At 38.0% G+C, this 22798-nt stretch overlaps 1 protein-coding gene across 9 annotated transcripts in view; it reads right to left on the reverse strand.

The window, feature by feature from the left end:
• Positions 1-22798, reverse strand: part of RGD3 (ROOT GROWTH DEFECTIVE 3) — a 90089-nt gene that overhangs the window by 38113 nt on the left and 29178 nt on the right. For 5 of the 9 annotated variants that reach the window (XR_016084714.1, XM_010256753.3, XM_010256770.3 and 2 more), the window contains 6 exons: positions 12715-13052; positions 9955-10063; positions 9245-9854; positions 8959-9091; positions 8792-8860; positions 7954-8165 (listed from right to left, as the gene is read on the reverse strand). Coding sequence is in view for 8 of the 9 variants with exons in the window: in XM_010256753.3 (XP_010255055.1) it covers positions 7954-8165; positions 8792-8860; positions 8959-9091; positions 9245-9854; positions 9955-10063; positions 12715-13052 (1471 nt within the window). In the remaining variant the exon portion in view is untranslated. Of the gene's footprint in view, positions 1-7953; positions 8166-8791; positions 8861-8958; positions 9092-9244; positions 9855-9943; positions 10064-12714; positions 13053-22798 lie in introns of all 9 variants that reach the window. The other 4 variants (XM_088902291.1, XM_010256778.3, XM_088902293.1 and 1 more) reach the window with 2 other exon arrangements.

Here is a 22798-nt window from a genome sequence, read left to right on the forward strand (position 1 = left end):
CCCAATGTTAACAACCACTGACCCACAACAGGTTCTTGTTTTTCAGAAACTAATTCACATGTGTTATTCTTATGTAGGGACAAATTTCTCCCTTCATAGCATTAGTCCACTCAAGTAGAGCAAGGACATCTATAACATTCTTAGGAAGAGAAACATCAGCCACATCAAACAAGAAATCCTAAAAGAAATGAAAGAAGGTTAAAAGAAGTAAAATGAGAAAAAGGAAGTTTAGTGATACATGAATGAACACCTTTATAAATAGCATTTGTCCACTCACCCATTCATCCACAACAGGTTCTTGTTTCTCAGAAACTAATTCCCATGTATTATTCTTATGTAGGGACAAATTTCTCCCTTCATAGCATTTGTCCACTCAAGTAGAGCAAGGGTTTCTATAACATTCTTAGGAAGAGAAACATCAGACAAGAAAACCTAAAAGAAATGAAAGAAGGTTACAAGTAAAATGAGAAAAAGGAAGTTTATTGATACATGAATGAACATCTTTTAAATCACCCTTCAATTAAATTAACCAATAGAATTTTTTTCTGAAATTGGGTGAAAACCATCAAATGAAAATCTTGAATGACTTTGGGAACCTTCATCAAATTCAAAGGATTCCTCGATTCTGGACAGGGTGATAGTGCATGGTTGGTTTACAATTCCATCTTCGGAATGATGAAGTAGCAGAAGCCATTGCAGTATTGTGTGGAGTAAGACTGCCTGGTGCTTTCTGGGGAGATCTCAGGTCTATAGCAATCCTATTAAATGGAGTCAAGCCTGAGGAGGTCCCCAGGAAAGTGAACTTGTGAGTTGAAGGAGCTTTCTTGGCAGTCTGGTTGGCTTCCTCCATAGAAGCTGAACTGTGGAGGGAAGCTCGAAGGGAGGAAGACGGCAAGATTGAAAAAGAAACCTTACGTGGCAGCAAGGGGTTGGTAGACCTGCAAGAAAGAGACAATAACACAGAAAAAAAGGGCGAGCAAGCTTTTATCTGTAACAAATGGCATTAAAGCTCCTTCTTCAAACACCTGTTTGAATGAGAGAACAAGGAAGCTGATTCACAAACAGTTGAGGATCATGTTGTGAGATTAATGGATCAGCTGGCGAAGACCACGGCTGTGGCTCAGGTGTTGCCTGCACTCGCAAGGGAAGTCAGTCCAGTAGCTCAGGAAAAACAGGATATGGTTTTGGAAGGGAAAGAACCTAACACTTGATCTATAATGTAACACCAGAAAATGGACAGCACCAGAAGACGAGCTCGGCTGTTAAAGTTAACAAGGTATTGAATCCTACTGTAAACTCTCCAATGCAAAGCCAATCACAGGGACCAGGTTTAGGCCTGCCTCCTTATGCTGGTTCCCTTCCCTCGGAAGATGTCCCCTTGGTCCCCAACAACACAGGTATTGTTGCCCATTCGTTTTTGGTTACTAATGTGCCTCCTGTACTTGAAACAGATACTCCAGCATCCCAAGTGGAAGTTCCAGATGAGGCGAAGAGTAGAGAAAATGGCAATTTTGAAAGTGCGCTGATAGAGGGAGAAGTGGCACCTAAAGAGAGACAGGAGGAGGAACTAGAGAAGATATGGGAGCAGATCTGTACATTGCTGGAGGAGTATAAAGAGAAGGAGGGATTAGATCACAGGGAGTGAGCGGTAACTCCTCAGATGGGCTGTGACAAAAGCTCTAATTTGGGAGGGGGGGAGAGGGGTTGCCGAAGCCAGTGCATCAACCAGTAAGACCGAGGGAAATATGAAAAGAAAAAAAAAAACAAAAAGAAGAAAAGGTCAGAAGTGGAGAGATTAATCTCAGATATTGAGGGTGACACTGAATTCAGTGGTAGAGGGGAAAGAAGAAAGGTTCTTCTATAAGGTGGAGCTTGTTGGGAAGCGTTTTCTGAAACATGATTTTCAATGAAAATCATCAGCTGGAACATGAGAGGTCTAGCGCGTGAAAGAAAGAGAAGGGCAATTAAAAACTTACTAAGAAGAGAGAAACCAGAAATAGTGTTGTTACAGGAATCCAAGCTGGCAGAATTGGACGGAAGATGGGTCAGAAGTGTGTGGAGATCAAGAAGAGTTTGTTGGACTTCGTCTCTTTCTTGGGGAGCCTCTGGAGGTCTAGTTACTTTATGGAGGGAGGATGCTATAGAATTAGTAGAGGAGCTCATAGGGAGATTTTCTGTGCCTTTAAAGTTCAGGAATGTGTGCGATGGTTTCACCTGGGTTCTAACCAATGTCTATGAGCCAAAAACTTATGGAGAAAGGAATGAGATGTGGGAAGAGTTGTATGGTATAAGATGTCTATGGGATGGTCCTTGGTGTCTTGGGGTGGTGGGGGGGTGTCAATGTAATTAAGTTTTGTAATGAATCTAACAACCCCCAAAGATCAGTTACAACCAGCATGAGAAAGTCACTGATTAATACTTGTGGCCTTAAGGATTTACCGCTCTTAACAACCGATTTAAAATTGTCTAATTTCCATGGAAATCCCCTTTGCTTGAAACTAGATAGATTCCTCGTTAATGAAGAGTGGGAGAATCATTGGAGGAATTTGGTGGCTAAAGCTTTACCCAGAGTCACTTCTGATCACTGCCCTATTGAATTAAGTCTTGAAAATCTAGGCTCCAGTCCACGACCATTTAGATTTGAGAATATGTGGTTAACTCACCCAGACTTGTGCACTTGGTTGGGAAATGGTAGAGATTTGAAAGGGGTGAAGTGGAAGGGAGTGAGATTCCACAAAAAGCTGAAAAGACTGAGATCCAATATCAAGGGGTGGAACAGGGAGCACTTTGGAAGGATAGAGGAGCAAAAAACTAACTTGGTGTCCCGGATTTGAGGAACTAGATTCCAAAGAAGCTCAAAGAATTATGAGGAGAAAGAAAGGGTGTTGAGAAGAAATCTAAAGAAGGAATTGGAAGAAAAAAATTTTGTGGCTAAGGAAGAAGTGAATGGAGAGGAAGACATAAATCAAGATGAGATAGCCAAATTGTTTGTGGATCATTTCAAATTAATCTATAGGAAACCGTTGAATAATAGGCCAAGATTGGAAGGAATGGATTGGACTAGGCTGTCTAAAGAACAAGTAAACTGGATAAAAAGGGATTTTAGTGAAGAGGAGATCAGGCAGGTGGTGTTTTCAATTGATAGATCCAAAGCACCTGGTCCAGATGGCTTCACCATGGCTTTCTATCAATACTATTGAAGTTAATGCTACCTTCTTAGCCCTAATCCCAAAGAAGATAGATGCAAAGGACCCAAAGGATTTTAGACTGATTAGCCTACTGACAAGCATCTACAATCTTCTGTGATGGGGGTGATAGGCGAGAAGTGAGGAATCCTAGGTCCCTGGTACAACACTTTGAGAATGTCTCCAATTTGAAGAAAAACCTAGACAAGAGTTGGGTGGTAGGTGTTAATGTGAATGAGAGGGTTCTTGAATCTGTGGCGGATTGTTTAGGTTGTCCCATTTCTTCTTGGCCCTTGCAATACCTAGGTCTCCCTCTAGGTGCTAACCCAAAGGAGAGTAGTTTTTGGACCCAATTTTGGAAATGTTTGAGAAAAGATTAGCCTTTTGGAAAAAGAACTACATCTCTCTAGAAGGTTGACTGACTTTATTGAGAGCCACCCTAGCAAACCTACCAGCCTATTTTTTCTCTGTCTTTAGGATTCCTATTAGGGAAGCTAAGAAGTTGGAGAGATTAATGAGAAATTTTCTTTGGAAGCCAAGGGAGGAAAAGAAAGATTACTTAATTAACTGGGAAATAGTTTGTAGGAGTAAAGAGGAGGGTGGACTAGGATTAGGAAGGCTAGTTCTCAAGAATCAAGCTCTCTTAGGAAAATTGTCGCGGAGGTGGCCCTTAGAAAGGGAGAGGTTGTGGCATGAATTGATAGCTAGCATATATGGTAGATTGGAATATGTATGGGATGTTGGTGTATCGCGTCGAGCTACATTGGAAACTCTGTGAAAAGCAATCCAGTGTATCCTCCCACAATTTCTCAATTATGTCAGGTATGATGTCAACTCTGGTAACTCTGTTTTCTTTTGGGAAGACATTTGGGTGGGTACCTCTGCCCTTAAGGACCGGTTCCCGTCCCTCTATTCCCTTTCCCTCTACATGGAAAAAGATATCTCTCACTTTCTCCCAACACCTGCCTCACCCTCCTCCTTAAGTTGGGACTTTGGTTTTAGTAGAGGCTTGAGGGATGATGAATTTATTAGTGTTTCAGACATGTTGTCTCTTCTTGGTAGTGCTTTTTTGAACCCTCTTAGATTGGATGTGAGATTATGGTCCCCTCATCCTAAAGGTTACTTCACTTATGCTTCCTTTTTTAAGGCCCTTTGTTCTTCCCCAGACCAAGGAGAAATAGTTGGGTTTTCCGACCAAGGAAATATGGACTAGACCTGTTCCACCTAAAATTATTATTTTCTACTAGGAGGTGTTTTATAGAAAGTTCAATACCTTGGATTGCTTGTAGAAGAAACGGCCTTTCATGTGCTTGTCCCCTAACTGGTGTGTATTTTGCAGGGCTAGTGGTGAGGATTGCTCCACTAACTTCTATCTTGTTCCTTTTCTGTTGCTAATTGGAGTTCGATTTTTGCTTTGTTTGGGTGCAGTTATTTGATCCTTCCTTCTTTGTGTGGCCTGCAAAAAAAGGAAGAACTGTGTGGAGATGTATTAGAGCAGCTGCCTTGTGGACAATCTGGGAAGAAAGAAATGCAAGGTTATTCAAAGAAGAGGAAAGAAGCATTCAGGCTGTGAAGGATTGTATCATGACTAGGGCCATTCATTGGTTGAGAACTGTGAACTCCTTTCATATTTTTTCCTTTGATGATATTTGGAGAAACTGGATAGCGGTGGCTAATAGTGTCATACGAGGAAGGAGAGGAAATCTGTAGTGTGGATGCCTCCATCTGAAGGTTGGGTAAAGCTGAATTTTGATGGTAGCAGCCTAGGAAATCCAGGCCCATCGGGGATAGAAGGGGTGCTGAGAGATCAGGATAGCAGCATCTTAGCCTTGTTTCCAGGCCCCGTGAGAATAGGAGACTCTAATAGAGCTGAGATTTTAGTGACTGTACAAGGTATTCAGATTGCAGAACAATTAGGAGTTCAGAATTTGGTAATTGAAGGAGACTCCAAAATTGTTGTGGGATGGCTGACACTTGACAGATCCAAGCTCAGCTATATGGCGATACAACAACTTATTAAGGAAAGTTAATTGGCTCACAAATACCTTAGTGGATGCTTAACCCTCCCTGACAAAACAGAAAAAACAGATTACAACAGAGCCCAAAAGAAATTTGCTCTTCCGACCCCCTGTTTAGCCAAAGTGTCTGCCATAGAGTTAGCACTCCTCTTGGCCATTGAACCCTAATTTGCATATTTTGAGTTAGCTGTGTAATTTTCTTTTTTCATTTGAAAACTTCCACAGATTGGACTCTTCCTTCTGCAGCCATCTAACAGTCAGCCGAGAGTCACCTTCCACCAACAGATTACTGATATTCAGCTGCTTAGCTCTTTTGATCCCTTCCAGAGCTGCCAAAATTACAACTCTCAATGAATCCCCAACCTATAGATAATTCGACCTTCTTCATCCCTGAAAACACCACCTATACCTGATAGGCCTGGATTTCCTTCACTGCTGCCATCAAAATTCAATTTAATGAATCCCAAGGCTGGCGGAGTCCAAGTTGGACTAAGGGAAGTAGACATGGGAGCAGACCAAGCCACTTCTTTCCAATTTCTAATGATGTCTCCTGCTGAATAGCCTTCAAAGAGCTTCATAGACTTGACCCAGTGAACCACCCTAAAAAATATATTAATTCAATGATGGCTTCCTTACTTTTTTCTTTTTCATGAAAAACTCTTTGATTTCTTTCCTGACACACCGTCCAACAAACAGCTGCTCTAACACATCTCTACAAGATTTTACCTCTCTTTTTTAAACCCCTCACTGATGTAGAACTAAACAAGCTCTGCACACTTGAAGGGGAGGGCCACTTGCAACCAAATAAGGAGAAAAACCAACACCAGATATCTAAAACAAAGGGACAAGAAACTAACAAGTGATAGCAGCTTTCACCATTCTTCTTACATAAAATGCACCAGTGCGGGGATAAACACCAATTAGGCCTTTTCTTTTGAAGTAGGTCATGTTACACTTTTCTAGGATAGTTTCCCAGCAAAAAGCACCTATGCGGGATGCACTTCAATTTTATTTCTATTTTACTCCTATCTTAACTTGATGCAATACTATGGTATAAGAGGTAACAGCTAGTGCCTCTCCATGCGTTTCTTGTAAAGCCTTAGATCTCTGGTTTAATAAAGTTATCTTCATTCATCAAAAAAAAAGAAAATGACTTTGGGAACCTCCTCTATGGATCAAAGACGATAGAGTGGTCAAAAATGAAACTAATAAAATGATGACAACCCCCTCAACACAAAAAGAGGCTGGGCCCTATACCACAAAGTAAGCAATATGCAATGAAAAACATATTCTTCTAATTATTGTGAGCGAGATTGGTTTTACGATGTTTATTAAATTAGCACTTACACAACACGAGTATGACACGTGGACAGACTTGAACAAGATCAGTTAACTATCAGTTCGGTTCGTCGGTTTTCCAGTTTTTTTATTTTTATACTATATTAAAAATAAATATATAATAAAAAACTAGAAATACAAATAAAATATTATATCACAAATAATAAATAATATATTATATATTATAAATATATATATTTATTTATATATATAATGCATATATGTTCATTCATAATATATAGATAATATAAAATATATATGAAAGATATATAATATATATGTATACCGTTTGGTTCGGTTAACCATGGTTATTTTATTTTGATTAACCAAACCCGAATAGTACCTTCGGTTTTTCAAAAATACCAAACCAAAACTGAACTGTTTGGTTTGGTCCCATTGGTTTGGTTTTTTTATTTTTCATGATCACCCTAACCTGCAATGAGGTAAGAAAGGAAAACATAGAAGAAAACAGATAGAAGAGAAGAGACAAAGGGAAAAATAAAGACATTAATACCCCTGCACCTTTAGTTGTACATACAACTGGAAGAAATAATCATATCTTAAAAATGTGCTAGAGGACACATGGTGGATTCTTACCATTGTGCATCGTAAACAATATATGGTGCAGATCTAGAAGCAAGAAAAGAATTCATTGGGTAATAAGATATCGGCATTGTTTAAACTTTTTAAATTTATTTTATATTTGTCGGTCTCTTAGGAAAATGATTTAAATTTCCCAGAATGTTACTGTTGTTTCAAAAATTACTAAATTCAAGATTTCTTATTTTTAGTAATTTCTGGAGTCTTAAAATTAAATTAGTTTTTGTAGGAAGGAAAATGATGTTTAGATGTTAAGAGCACATATTCGAGTGCTCCAATTGGTTACCTAAGGATTTGACATAGTTCTAAAGCTATTAGAAGTTTATTTGGGTCAGTTTCAAGTCCAAACTGGAGTCTGTAAAGGGACACCCCAGTTCATAAGTTGTCTATAAATAGAGTCTTTTTTCTCTATTCCTGATTTCTTACTCATTCTTTGGTGGGCAGAAAGTTGACTACATGCTTTTCCTCTTTCACACTACCAAGAAAAGCACTAGATCTGAAACTTGTAGGACCCCAATCCCATACAAAATCAGATTGGTAAAACTTGTAAAACATGAGAAACACCATAGTGAAGGAAGCTAATACCAAGCTCAATGATTTGAAGCATATCTATGAAGTAAAAGATCAACTACATGATCAAACCAACTACATGGCATCTAAAGTCACTTCTTTGGAGTTTGGAGCATAAATATATAGTAGTGGATCACAAAATTGAGCAGAAATTTGCTGCAATAGATCACAATGTTGAACCGAAATTTGCTGCAATGGATCATTCTAACAAACAAAGAACAGTAAAAAAGTGTTGACCATACCTACTGGTAGATGGACTTAGGTCATCCAGGTCAAGCAAGATATCCCAAAGTAGCATAACTATGGAATGCAAGGTGTGACCATTAAGAGAAACTATTGCAGCAGCAGTAGGTATCAAAGCCTCAGCAGCCACTGCTCTGACATCATCATCTGGATCCTCCAGCCCTGCCTTACATGCAGGAAGAACAGAGCCAAGCAGATCATGAAGCATTTCCTGAACAGAAATAAAAGAACAATAGTCTCAAAAAACATAGAACATGAAATAATATCATAGAGGATGCTTAAAATGAAAAATATCAACCGAATACAGTCCCTGAAGGAGGTAAATGTACAACTAAGGCCCAAATATACACCATGAATCATTCCATGAATTAGAACATAGACTTCTTAAAACATCAACTATCAAGAGATTATCATTCACAAATCGAAGATTTGAATACTAATAGAAGTTCAAAAAACCAAGCCATTAACACAATCAACAAAAACCAAGGTTTCTAAGATATAGAAGCATGTCTATCCCAATCTAATAAATCATCATTTCCTGTTAGATCAGTGAGATGAACTTTACTTACTTATCCATTAAATTGGTATGCCTATCCATCACAAATCAAAGAATTGGCAAGCCTATCCATCCATGAAAAGTGCAAGATGAATGCATAAGTGCATATCTAGCATGCATGCATGCATACATTCAAACATATATACATAATGGTGGTTCTACATGCGCAAAAACACAAGTTCCTTCGGATAAGAGGCTTTGTGACATGTCCAAAAGGCAACCCAATAATACATAATCACCCAATGCATACATTAGAGATACATCAATATAAAGAATCCTACCCTTCTGACAGCAACCAAATACTTGATACCCAACAGGCTTCCATGACGAATTTCCCATTCTGGTCTACACTGAAAAAATATAAAGATATGTTAAAGCAGATGCATCAAAAAAAAAACTTGAGACTTCTAGAACACATGAAGGAATAAATATATTCATGTAATAGTACCTGCATTTGCAGCAGAATGTTTAGTGTCTCATGAACCAAGGAAGGATGCACGTACTTAAGAACAGCACCTAGTGCTTGTGCACAAGTTTCCCGCACAGGAGCAACAACCTGGTCAGAAACATAATCGCCAAAACTGCAAGAGGAAAGAAAGAGCAGGATTAACTGAATGTAAGATCAAATCATGGGGAAAATATATAAAAGATGAACAAAAGAAAACATTCAAAAGAAACATTATGGAATGAACAAAAACAATAGAAGAAAATCAAATAAAAAATCAAAAGCATACCGATCTAATGACAAAACACAAAGAAAACGAAGGGCACAATCCTGAAGAAATTCCCAATTTTTAATCCATGAGTGTCTTGTTTGTTTCACCAACTTCATTAATTTGCTGCTACTGGGTAGACCTTTCAATATCTCCAACCATTGGATGGAATTTTCATCAGCAAAAGATCTGTTATGCTTTGCCATATCATCAAATCCTTTAAACTGCAAATCAGATCCATCAGGATAACAATCAGGTTTTATCTTAATAAGATCACTTCTAGGTACACCATTGACCTGGACAGTGGTGGAACTCTGTTCACCATCTTCAAAATTTAAGCAGACATCAATCTTTATGTCCTTGTCCACCATTGCTACTGGATTAACAAGTGAACATGACATGTCTTCAGGTTTTTGTCTTTTAAGATCTGGCTCAGACTCCTCCCCTGCAACTTGGACATTCAGATCAATTTCCCTTTCTCTCTTTGTTTTAACCAAATTAACTCTATCTTCAGATTCAACTGACCACATGCTTTCTGAGCAAGAATCAGACATAAACACACCAGCTGAAGCACCTTGATGTGATAAAATTTCTCTTAGAGCCATAATACTGCCATGGCGCACCTCCCAAGCTGACATAACCACCATCAAAAATACATTGTTAAAGAAATTAAAAAACCCGAAGAAAACTATTGAAAGAACTTGCTGGATTAAAACATACAAGGTGCTTACTGGGATCAAACATATCAACGATGAGCTGTTCAACAAAACTCTGGAAAGGCCACCGCCCATCACCTTCACTCTCAAATCCATCCTCTTCCATAACAGCATCCACAAAAATCTGTAGAGTATGACATCTTAGAAAAATTACAAGCAGAACCACCAAATGCCTCTAAGTTGGCATTAAACAAGAGAAGAAAAAGCCATGAAAATAGATGCAATGTCATTGGCAGTTTTTAAAAGCGCAAAGCGCAAAAAAGGCGCAAGGCGAGGCGCGCACCTTTTTGAAGCAAGGTACAAAAATACAAAAATACAAAACAAAAAAAAAAGCTAAAAGATCAAAAAAAATGTCAGAATTTTCAAAAAAAATGCCAAAATTTTCAAAAAAAAATCAAAAAATATTAAACATAATATTACTAAAAATATAAAGTTAGATTTTAAAATAATGTTTTAAAAAACCTATTATCTAAAATTAAATACATAAACATAAGATGCAAAGCATATTCAAATGAGAATTTAAAAATAAAATCAAACAAAAACCATTTTCAAGCATGTAAAACCACTAATCTCTTTTTTCACTCAATTGCAGTACTTCACATAGCTAATGTAATGTAAAACATATTACATTCCTGATTCTACGAACCGCCTTTGTGCCACGCCCCTCGAGGACCGAGGCGAGAAGCATACCCTAAAATGTGCCTCTCGCTTGTGCGCCTGAGGCGTGCCTTTTAAATCACTAGTCATTGGCATAGAAAACAAAAAAAATAGTGGATGTATCCGAAATACCATCATCATCATCATTAGTGATGCAAGTTGGGCAGGATGGGTTGGATTTATGGTCAATTCACACCCAACCCTAAGACTGCACTGTACCTAGGGTAACAGAATGCTAACTGGTAACAGAAAAATTGCAACATGATTTAACTTACCTTCTCACCCGATGGTCCCAGATGGATTAGTTAACAGCAATCAAAGTTAAGAATTTCAGACCCTAACATAGACTTGTTCGGGCTTGCCTCGATGGGCATAGTACAAAAGTGACTCATAGAATCAAGAATGCAATATGTTTTACATCACATTAGCAACTTGAAGCAATGCAATTAAGGAAAAAAGAGATTGTGGGTTTTACATACTTGATTTATTTTTAAATTTTCATTTGAATATGCCTTACATGTTATGTTTATGTATTTTAACTTTAGGTAATAGGTTTTTTAAAACATTTATTTTAAAATTTAAGTTTATATTTTTATATGTTTAATATTTTTTGCATTTATTTATTTTTGGCTTTTTTTTATTTTCTGACTTTTTTTTATCTTTTAGCTTTTTTTGGTAATTTTGTGCCTTGCTTAAAAAGGTGCGCACCTCAGGAGCAAATTGGCACTTGCGCCTCATGGGTTCAAGTCTTGTCACATTCACTTTAGAATTTCAATTACTTAGTGACCTGGGTGGTTTCATGAAACTAGGACCTGTTTTCCGGTTAAACCGGATGGTCAGCCAGTTTTCACTGGGTTTTTTGACATTACGGTTCTTGGGGTGTGACTGAACCAACTAGGGCCCCGGATCACAGTTCAGCTGGTCTGACCAGCCGGTCCGGTCTGGTTTTCTACACTGCCAAATTGCAAGCTGAAATGATGAAACAAATGCACAAGCAAAGTAGCTGCTTATTTTAACTCTGGAAACACAAACCAGAATTCTAGTCAAGCATAGCAGGTATTGAGATAGGCCCCACACAAGAAGAATTCAGCTTGTGTCTATACTTTTTTTTATCAATAACAGAAACTTTATTAAGATTTATGAAGCTTTAGGTACAATAAAGGGGAGATAAAAAGTCTTAGCTCCCCATCAGCAAATTACAATGAAAGAAAATTAAATATTAGCCCAAAAAAAAGCCCCCCTTGCTTGGCCAACCCATCTGCAAAAGAATTAGCAGTCCTTTTCACCCAGCTGTATTGTATCTCAATGCCCCTACATAGCCATAAAATTTTTTTCTTTTCATTATTGTAACTCCACAAGCCACTGTCCTCTTTCTTCAACCAACTAATCCCCACCTTTGAATCACCTTCCAAAATCAGCCAACTGATATTTAGTTCCCTTGCTCTTTGAACCCCTTCCATTGCTGCAAGGATCTCAGCCCTATGAGAGTCTCCTTCTCCAATAGGGCCTGAGAACAGAGCAATAACAATCCCTTCCCCATTCCTGAAAACTCCCCCAATCCCAGAGGGCCCTGGATTCCTTATGCTACTGCCATCAAAATTCACTTTTATAAATCCGGAGAGAGGAGGGGACCAAAAGGGACTAAATATGGCTTTCAGCTTATTCTATTTATAGTTTTACACAAATAAATCAGTTATGGAAATGCATGTCAACTAACAAATTTAAGTCCAACATGAATAGCATTGTACCGTACAAAGCTAAGCTCAGACCCAATGTCAGGAAAAGATGGGACGGAAGTGGGAGTACAATATCAGGCTGCCTCGTAAGACTCCGATCCTAGTATGGACCCCATTGCATTCAAATAGCAGCACAGTTTTTTTTCTATTGATAAGGGCACAAACAGAACCAATACCAATTATAATTTTCTTTTTTCCCTTCTGAGACAAAAATCTCTACCAATGGGAGAAAAAGAGGGGAGAACCCTGGAAAATTGGCAAAAAAAAAACATACAAAGCTAAGAGAAAAGACAAACATTCTTAATTTCTTCCACCAAAACTAAGAGGGCTCAAGTAAACAAATGTGCAGAGAAAGGATGAAACATAATAATAATAATAATACCTTATTTGAATTTAATGGATCTGAACATGACCCCCTTGGTGTCCCCGAGTTTTGAGAACATGAAACTTCAAGATCCCCCTCATCTGTCCACCCTTTCATTTGGTCTTTTGCATTTATTTTTGCTTTCCGTTTCAAGAGATTCAATTCCCTCGCACTTGGTCTTTTAGAAATTAAACTAGGAACCATATTTGCAACTAAGTTTTGGATATTGTGTCCAGATTGTGCAGTATAGAATCTATAGTTCATCTCATCTCCATGGGAATTAAATTTGTGGACAAGAAGATCCTCATCTCTGATCATTTCATTGACATCCATAAACTGCTCACATACATCCAAACCTGTAAATGGAAGTACTCATGCATTTAACAACTGTGAGAGCAAAGAATGTAAAAACAATCTCACTGTAAATAAGGCAGATAGACATGCAAAATTCTTAACAGTCCGTTCGCAGAACATTCTATTAGATAACAACGTATTGCCCCGACCGCTTGAACCAAATGGCATAGGAATTGTGCAACCAACATCATCCAATTCCAGACACTTATACAAGTTAAATACAAAGTTAACCAGAGAAACACTACCACAGTTCCTATGCATCTAACAAAAAATCTATTTTGTTTAGATGCAAATTCCCTAGTAGGGCCATGTAGGGAAGCCTGCTTGCTACCAACCCTACAGGGTTTCTGTAAGTAACAATCAGGAATTTTATAGATATATTTATAGGAATAAAAAGATTTTATGTGCCAAGCACCAAATTGAAAGGATAACCATTCTAAAACAGATCTATACTACATATATTTCATTTAATACTTTAAAAACAATTGGCCAAAACCCTATCCATTCTTGCCAAAGGACCAGCCATGCCATTTGATCAATGGATGACTATTTCTGTACGTAGAAGAATTATGTCACTAATGTGATCCATCTATTTGGGCAGGGGACCCTCTGAATTTGCCACATCACTCCCATATTTTGGACCAGCAGGAGAAAAAAGTAAAGAAGAGACTAGAGAGATGACTTCTAGAAGGTGAGAATAGACATAAAACAAAGAAAAACAGGAGGATGTGATAAACGGAGAGAGAGAGAGAGAGGAAGGAGAATTGCAAGAAAAGAAAACGGAAGAAAGAAAATTGAGAGAAATAGAATTTTGCATTGATAAAAAAGCACAAGAAAAACACTATTCAATAAATCACTGATGTAGAACTATAAGGACAAAAATTCAACTACTGTGGACTGGATGGATGGGATAGAGCGATACAATAGAAGAAGACAATACAGAAGAGAAAGAAAGGAGAAGATGACAATAAAGTCCTTTTTTATCAGCAAGATGACAATAAAGACTTTAGGCATGTAACCAACAGGGTTTCACAGGCTCCATCAAACCAGACACCCCCTATGGGTAGGAACAATATATCTTGGCATCCAATGTGGCACCTGCTCATCCATGAGTGAGACATCTGAAATCTCCAGTTTCCCAAGTTATAGGAGCAGTTTTCTTTAATGCTACTAGCACATATCAATCCCCTTAATCCTTATTAAGAGATTTTTAAGTTATATAAAAGCTTTAGTGCCCACCAATATGTATGTAGAATTTAGAAAGTTATCCTGGACCTTGATTTGGAATCATATCACTTTTCTTTAAGGCTGTTTGTTTACACTTCACACAAAAAAGAAAAAAAAAAAAAAAAACTTGTCCACTATGTTTGGCTTTGCTTTCTTTGTTATTCATATTGCATGAGAACAAGCACCAAAACATTGGACGTGTCCTCACCACAACTACCTTGAGGGCACTCCTTAGAACTCGAAAAGACTTCACAACTAATAAAGCAAGGCCCAAGTGATCAAACATCAAAAGCGTCAACCACCAACAGACCAATACTCGAGACATTCTGAGGAGGCTTGTATGCTGCCCCTTTCTTGTTAGCTCGTTTCTCAACTTTCCCCCTCCAAATTCCAATAATACCTTCACCTAAGTTGTGGGCCCCGCACCTCTTAAAAGCAAACAACTTTATCCTTATTTCATGGGACCCACTGTTAGTCTTCTCAAAATCCTTTCTCGAGGAGTTAATGATTTTATCAGAATCGACCCCTATTTAAAGACTCTCATATGTGTCCCTTTTCAAATAAAGGCTTGTCAGTTCCCATCTGCATGATTACATTTACCCCCCCCCCCACTTTTCGAACGTCTCCCCTCTCTCTCTTCCACTTGCCCTTCCAATTCCAACACCCCCCAACCTTTTGTTTTCCATCGTCTTCCTTCTCCCAGCCTACGTTCTTTTGCTCAAGCAGCTTCCCATTTTCCTCTGCGAAGCAATCTAACTCTTGAATTCGATCAGGCCGGACCACTGAGTCCTCCTGAATCTAACAAAGTCGGATGCAACCTTCAACCACCAACCTCAAGTCGCACCACTCTCTAGCAAAGTTTAATGCCAAGCTTATGGGGGATCAGATGTATGTTCTCTACTTTGACGAGTATTCTTTCTGCTACCGAACCCATTAACTTATACGTGCGGGCATCGACTCTTCTAAAGCAACCACATGCATTTACGATCACAGGAACGTATTTAGATTCCAAGCATGGAGCAGAATCCCGAATGCACAATCTAACTCTTTAATTGTCCCCACTAGCGGATTCCATCTACCCAACCTGAGATCTGGTATCCTGATCCAAGCTATTTCTCAATCCAGGATTTCATCAGCCTCTCCTCCTTGCTGTGAAAAATAAAGAGAAAGAAACCTCCATTTAACTTTCTCACCTGAACGTTTTCTTTGAAGCTCCATTCAGTGGTCTTGTTAATTGTGATTTTATAAATTATGGAGAATGGGTCCCATACAAAAAGTTTTCTTAGGCTGATAATACACCACCTAACCCCTTTTTACTTTGATATCCAGATTCACTAATAACTCTTATCTACTGTCTCCCATAACAACTGTTCCTTGTAACCCCCTGTTTGGCCAGTGTATCAGCCATATGATGTGCTGATTTGTATGAAAACTCAAGATACATTCACCTTTTGCCTAATGGCAGGAGAAAGAACTTCATGACAAAGTTGGTCGTAGAGAGAGAGAAATAGCCCAACATGAAGAAATAATAAAGATTTTTTGTGGATCATTTCAAGGACTTTAAGGAACACCCTTGGCAATAGAGATCAATGGTAGAAGTTGGATTGGCCTACCTTGAGAAGTGAATTGGCAGAGATAATAGAAAAGTATAAATTTCATATTAAAGTATAGAAAATCAACATATTCATGAGAAGAAAAGGAAGAAGCAAAATAAAATTCAAAAAACATAGGGGCTGAACCCTTATTTTTGTTATAGGAAAAGAAGAGAATAAAAGTATTGATAGTAGTAGTAGTAGAAGTAGTAGAGGAAGAATGTATGGAAGAGGAAAATGTGCTGATTAGATAAAATTTTAAGTTCTTCCTTACTTATTGGTTCAGGTTTTTAAGTCTCTGAGGGTCCAATACAGCATTTAGCAATGTTTGTGTTGATTAAACCCTAATAAATAAGAAAATAATAAAAAAAATTAGTATATAAGCACACAAAATGATTATTTTAGTTTAATAATGTCTATTTTATAATTATAATCTCAAAAAAGAATGAATAAAAAAGTATTTTATAGTAGGAAGTAGAAAACTGCTTGGCGATTAGGCGAGGCGAGCCTCAAAGGGCACCTTATCGCCTAGGCATTGCCTTGACAACTATGTTCCATATATCATCTCTCAAGAACAAGGAGTCGTAGTTATGGAAAGGTTAATAGTAAACCAAATTTGGTGGCCAATAAGTGTATACTGTATACAAGATATTAAAAGGGGAGGGAACAGGGAAGAGAGGCTTGATGTGTGTGTCTTATCTAGAATAAGGTTATAAATTAGTTTATTGGTCTTTCCTGGATATGGATTTAAGGCAATGAGGGTTTGGAGACAAATTGAAAGGGATGCTTGAGTGCATGCCACCATTTAATATATGTCTATGGCACTGTTAAAAAATTTTCCCCACTAAGAGAGGGCATAGGCAAGGAGACCCTCTATCCCTTTCTCTTTACTATTGTTGTCAATGTCCTCAGTCAACTTATTGCAAGAAAAGATAGGCTAAACTTGTTGAAAGGTTGGAGGATAGGCAGAGAGACTGTGAAATGGCACACAGTTGCAATTTGCTGACAACATTATCATTTTCAATGAAGAATCTGGACTGGGAGGAGCTAGGAACCTACAATCATAAATCAAGTGTTTTAAAAGATTAAAAAAAAACCTTAGAGTCAGTTTCCGAGAAAATGGCTTCGCTGATGATTTAGCAAGCAAGGAGTTAATAGGGAGAATATATTTTGGGCATGCTTGTAATTTGCAATTTGATTATGTTATAAGGGGTCACCTTATTTAGGAAGGTGACAGTTGTAATTCTATAATTCCCAAGCTTAATGAAAGATAATTTTCCTATCAAAAAAAAATCTTAAGAGTCAATTGGGCAACGAGTTGTACTCTGAGAGTCAATCTGGAGGACGAGGTGGTGGAGTCACCTTAATAAACTCCAACCCAACAATGAAAGCTGCATTAATTGCGAAAAGGCTACAGAAATTAATGAAAGATTTCAAATGTTTTGGGCTCAATTGTAAACAAAGAAAGAGAGGATGGATGGAACTTTTATCTCCCAAGAGGTTCATTGTAAATCTGTTACATTTTCTCGATAAAAAGGGTCATCACCCAATATACAGTCCTAACCTTTGTCATTGTTTTGCACAAAGTGGCAGCTCCAAAGCTCAAGCCCATGTTTCCACACTTGCTATCCCAAGATTTTATCATTACACCAAATAATGGAACCCTCATTGTTTATCTAATTTCATAAAATCTATAGTTGTTGATCAAAAATATTAATGATATTTCTAATTATCAAAAAATATAAAGACAAATTTCTTGTGGCATCCAAGAACGACTAAAAGGAATTTCTTCAAAAATTAGGGTACAAACAGAAGAAATAAAGAGGAGGTTGGGGTAATACGAACATTGGATTAAAAAACGAAGACCTGCCAGATGGTTGTGGAGGTTTTCGACCAAGGCTCATACATTGTGGAACAAGGTGATCAAGAGCATATATGGCTTGTCCGCTGATGGATGGGAAGTTGGTTTGGCTGCTAAAACCACTTTTACAGCTCCTTGGAAAGCAATCCCCTCTTTATATCCAGAGATCATCAAGCTCATGAGGCTGGAGGTAAAGAACTAAATTTTTGCACAACATTTGGTGGGAGGACCTTTGTAATGATAAATTTCCATCTCTCCTTTCTATTTCTCATTATAAGGTTGCCTTGGTATCTGAGTGTCTTTCTTTATTTGATCTTGGCATGTCTTGGAACATGGGTTTTAGAAAAAGGTCTTAGTAATGAGGAGGTATGTTACATTTCCACCCTCATTGAGTCTTCCAATGCTTTTTTTGGACGGGACTAAAACAGATAAAAGAGTACGCATTACTGGTGCTTTTGGGGTTTTCTCATGTGTCTCTTTATTCAGTGACCTGTCATCTAATCTGGCTTCACGTCAAGCTTTTCTCCAATATGCATTTCTTTGTAGAGCAAGCTGTGAGACTGGTTCATACTTCCTAACCTCCTGTCCATAGATGTCAAGGTGATGCCTAGACGACTAGGCAGTTTTCAAATCTCATGTTGCCCAAATGCCATTATAATTTGTATAAGGCTCACGACCAAAGAATCAGGACACCTAGGTGACTAGGCGGGCACTTAAATCCAATGTGGGCACATATATACAATGCACATTACTACACTTAATTATTTAATATTTTTATAATGGATTTTTACAGCAAATAATTTGTATTGATTAGTTTTATTTGCTACAATAGAACCTATTACATACTATCACCTTTTTCATTAGAAGAATACTAGCAAAGCTTTTGCCTTCTAGGGTTTTGTTTTCATAGTAGGATCAAATAGAAGAGCAAGAACTCTCCACTGCCAGGTTAGTTTCACACACAGTCCAACTCCAGCCTGTAGGTAAGGGTGCCAATGAACCGGTTTAGGATTGGACTCCAACCAATCCAAAATCAATTTGGATGGATTGGACAGACCAACAAGACATATTGGATTGGACCAATCTGGTCCAAAATATTTATTAGATTGGATTGGACTTGGTCTGTCCGTAACAAATTTATAATGGATTGGGTTGGATTAAGTCAGTATCTGGTCCATTGATATAAGATAAGAATATATGTGTCAATGGACCAGGTTTGGGTTGAAACCAATCTAAATCAAAATGAATTTGAACAGATCGGACAGTCCAGACATTGAATTGGACCTGTCAAAATTGGTCCAAAACATTCATTGGATTGGAATGGACCAGGTCCATTTATAATGGACTCACATTGGACTGAACCAAATTGGGCCAAATCCAGTCCAATTGACACCCCTACCTGTAGGTACATAACCAAAAGGGAAATCTAAACAACATTGAACAAGGACTTCTTCTTCTCAGCTTCAGTCTGGCCAACACCACTTATTCTTCTTCTTACCCTCTTTGTTTTCAGCTTTTTTCCTTCCAAAATAAGGGCTTCTTTATTTGTCTTTTCCCTACATTTTTTGAGTGATTCTTTTAGAATGAAACAGGGGCTCCGCCCCCTTCTTTTTCAAGGGCTCTGCCCCCCTGTTTTCTTCTTCTTGGACCAAAACAAGGGTAACGCCCCCAATTTTCTTCTACTTTTTTTCTTTTTTCTAACTTTTCTATTGTACAAGTTCTAACAAGAGAGGGAAGAGAGAACAGAGACTCCTAGAGAAGAAACAAGAGAGGGAAGAGAGAACAGAGAGATTTTTGGGTTGAATCTAGCTTCGCTTTCTTATTGCTTTGCCTTTTATTTATAGATGTACAAGTTGGAAGTTGTAACAACTCAAGAATTCAAGAATCAAGATTACCACTTGCCTCTTGCATATAGCTGATTTTAATCCATGTGCTCTTTTCCTTGGGTATACTTGTTTGATAACTAGTATACTGACTTGTTCTTGGTTTCTAACAGTTCCTCCCCCCCTCTGAAGCAGCCTCATCCTCAAGGATGAGGTGAGAAAACAGTTGCCTTAGTATTGAGCAAGCCTCCCATGTTGCATCCTCTGGAGGCAGTCCTTGCCATTCGACTAAAGCTTCACGTACCAGTTATTGATGTTGTTTGATCCAACGATAACCTGGGATATGCTTTCGTTGCCAAACAGTGTGTCCCTCCTCATCAAATTCTGGTAGAGGTGGGGCAAGGAGCTGAAGTATCCACAGGTTTTTTCGATTTAGATATATGAAAAACAGGGTGGAGATGGCAGGATTGGGATATAGATAATCTGTATGCAACTACTCCAACATGTTAAGTGATGAGAAATGGTCCATAGTACCTTGGAGATAACTTGTGCCAGCTTTTTCACCCCAGTGATGCTTGTCGATAAGGAAGAAGCTTCAGATAAACCAAATCACCTATGTTATATTCAACCTGATGATGATGTTTATCATATTGAGCCTTCATTTGTTGGTGAGCCTGTGTTAAATTTATTTTGAGCTCCTTGAGAATGTTAACTATATCTGATAGGTGATTGTCAACCACCGCCACTGAGGTGGATCCTTTTTCATAAGGAAAAATGGGGGGTGGTTAACACCCATAAAGTACGTTAAATGGCACCATACCCATTGAGACGTGGAATGTGGAGTTGTACCAGAATTCTGCCCAGGGTAGCCACTAGACCCATTGTCATGGGCAGTGATTTAAACGGTGTGCCTAGGCGCACAGGCGAGGCGCATTTCAGGGTATGCGCCTCGCTTCTAGGAGCAGTCCTTTCAAAAGGCGCATGCCTGGTGCGCCTTTTGAAAAGCAAGTAAAACTATAAAATGTCTTCTTAAAAAGCAAGTAAAACTATAAAATCATTATTTTTTGTGTGAAAACTAAGAATTTAAGACCTAACGTGGACTTGTTTAGGCTTGCCTCAAGGGGCGTGGCACAAAGGCGGCTCGTAGAATCAGGAATGTAATATGTTTTACATTACATTAGCTATGTGAAGTAATGCAATTGAGTGAAAAAAGAGATTAGAGGTTTTAAATGCTTGAAAATGTTTTATATGTTTGATTTTATTTTTAAATTCTCATTTGAATATGCTTTACATAATTACATCTTATGTTTATGTATTTTAATTTTAGATAATAGGTTTTTTAAAACAATATTTTAAAATTTAGGTTTATATTTTTTATTAATATTATGTTTAGAAACTTTTTTATTTTTTTGGCTTTTTTTTAATTTTCTGACTTTTTTTTATTTTTTAGCATTTTTTTATAATTTTGCGCCTTGCTTCAAAAAGGCATGCGCCTTGCGCCTCAAGCGCAAATTTACCCTTGCGCTTTTAATTTTTAAAACACTGGTCATGGTTTATCACTAACAAAACACCTCAAATATGTTTCTAAATATTTGTTAATATCCTCTGTTTGCCCATCTGTCTATGGGTGGTAACTTGTAGACCTGTTGAGGGCGGAGCCTTGGAGCTTGAAATACTCACGCCAGAAATTGCTTAGGAATGTTGGATCACAACCCAACAAGATGGCTTTAGGTGTGCCATGTAAGCGTGTGATTTCCTTTATGAACACAGTTGCTACCATTGCAGAACTATATGGGTGTGACAATGGTATAAAATGGGCATATTTTGATAACTGGTCAACCACCACCAATTTGACAGAGTATCCCTTAGACTTGGGCAGACCCACAATCAAGTCAATATGGATTTCTTCCCATACTAAATCTGGTATTTTCAGTGGTTGGAGAATGGTGTAGTACGGAAACAAGACACGTTGAGAAAAGCTTCAAAGAAAAGAGCACAAGTCGAACTACCAAGAAGAAGAATTCTTCACTAAATAATTAATAGAAAATTCAATATCAAAAAACTGTCTTAGCCTTCCCCTAGCTACTCTTTATATAGGCATACACCCTTATGGCTCTCCTACAAGAAAGCTTCCTAATCTATGAAAACACTCCATAATAGAATCCTACTAAAACTCCTCAAAAAGAAAGTCTTAATTGAGCAATCCTAATCTAAGAAAACACTCCATAATAGAACCCTACTAAAACTCTTCAAAAAGAAAGTCCTAATTGAATACAAATTCGAAATCTCGCTATAACGCTAACTTGGTTTTTTTTATCGATAGCAAAAATCTTTATTAATGAATAATACTTGTGAAAATTAATTACAGAAAATGGGGAGGTAAACTATCTTAACTCCCCAACATCAAAATGGCAACAAAATACTAAAAATGTGCCCAAAACAAATAATCCTTAGCTCCACAAGCCACTGATATCTCCTTTCAGCCACCTAATCACCACCTTCGAGTCCCCCTCAATCACTAAGTATCTAATGCTTAATTCTCTTGCTCTTTGGATTCCTTCAAGAACTGCTAGAATTTCAGCCCTAAGAGACTCACCCTCACCAATTGGCCCAGAGAACATGGCAGTAATATACCCCTCCTCATTCCTGAAAACACCCCCTATCCTAGAAGGCCCTGGATTCCTTAAGTTGCATCCATCAAAATTCAGATTTATGAATCCGGCGGGAGGGGGGTCCAAGTGGGACTACAGTTCCTTTTATACATAGCAGCAGTAGCAACCTCTTTCCACTTTCTCAGCATGTCTGCCATAGAGAATTCAGAGAATATCTCCATTGATTTCAGCCAATGAGCAACCCTTGAAAGTATCAAATCTGTTAGGTTTTCTGTGGTTATTTCCTTATCTGAAAAAATTCGTGAATTTCTTTCTTCCTTTATTGACCAGCACACTGCAGCCCTAATGCTTCTCCACATAATCTTCCCCCTTCTCTTAGGCCAACTAAAGAAAGAAGGAGAGAACAAGCATTTCACACTCACGAGGGGATTCCAAGTATACCCAAAAAGGGAAAACACCCACTCCCAAACAGTCTTAGTAACTGTACAAGTAACCATAATATGATAACCCGTTTCCCCATCATCTTTGCAAAGAATACACCTATTAGGAAGTAAACAACGATTGGGCCTCTTTCTTTGAAGCAAGTCATTTGTGTTAACTCTTTCTAGGAAAATTTCCCAACAAAAACTACCA

Source organism: Nelumbo nucifera, chromosome 3, assembly GCF_055504915.1.
Source record: "Nelumbo nucifera cultivar China Antique chromosome 3, China Antique-T2T, whole genome shotgun sequence".
NCBI classification, from domain to species: domain Eukaryota; kingdom Viridiplantae; phylum Streptophyta; class Magnoliopsida; order Proteales; family Nelumbonaceae; genus Nelumbo; species Nelumbo nucifera.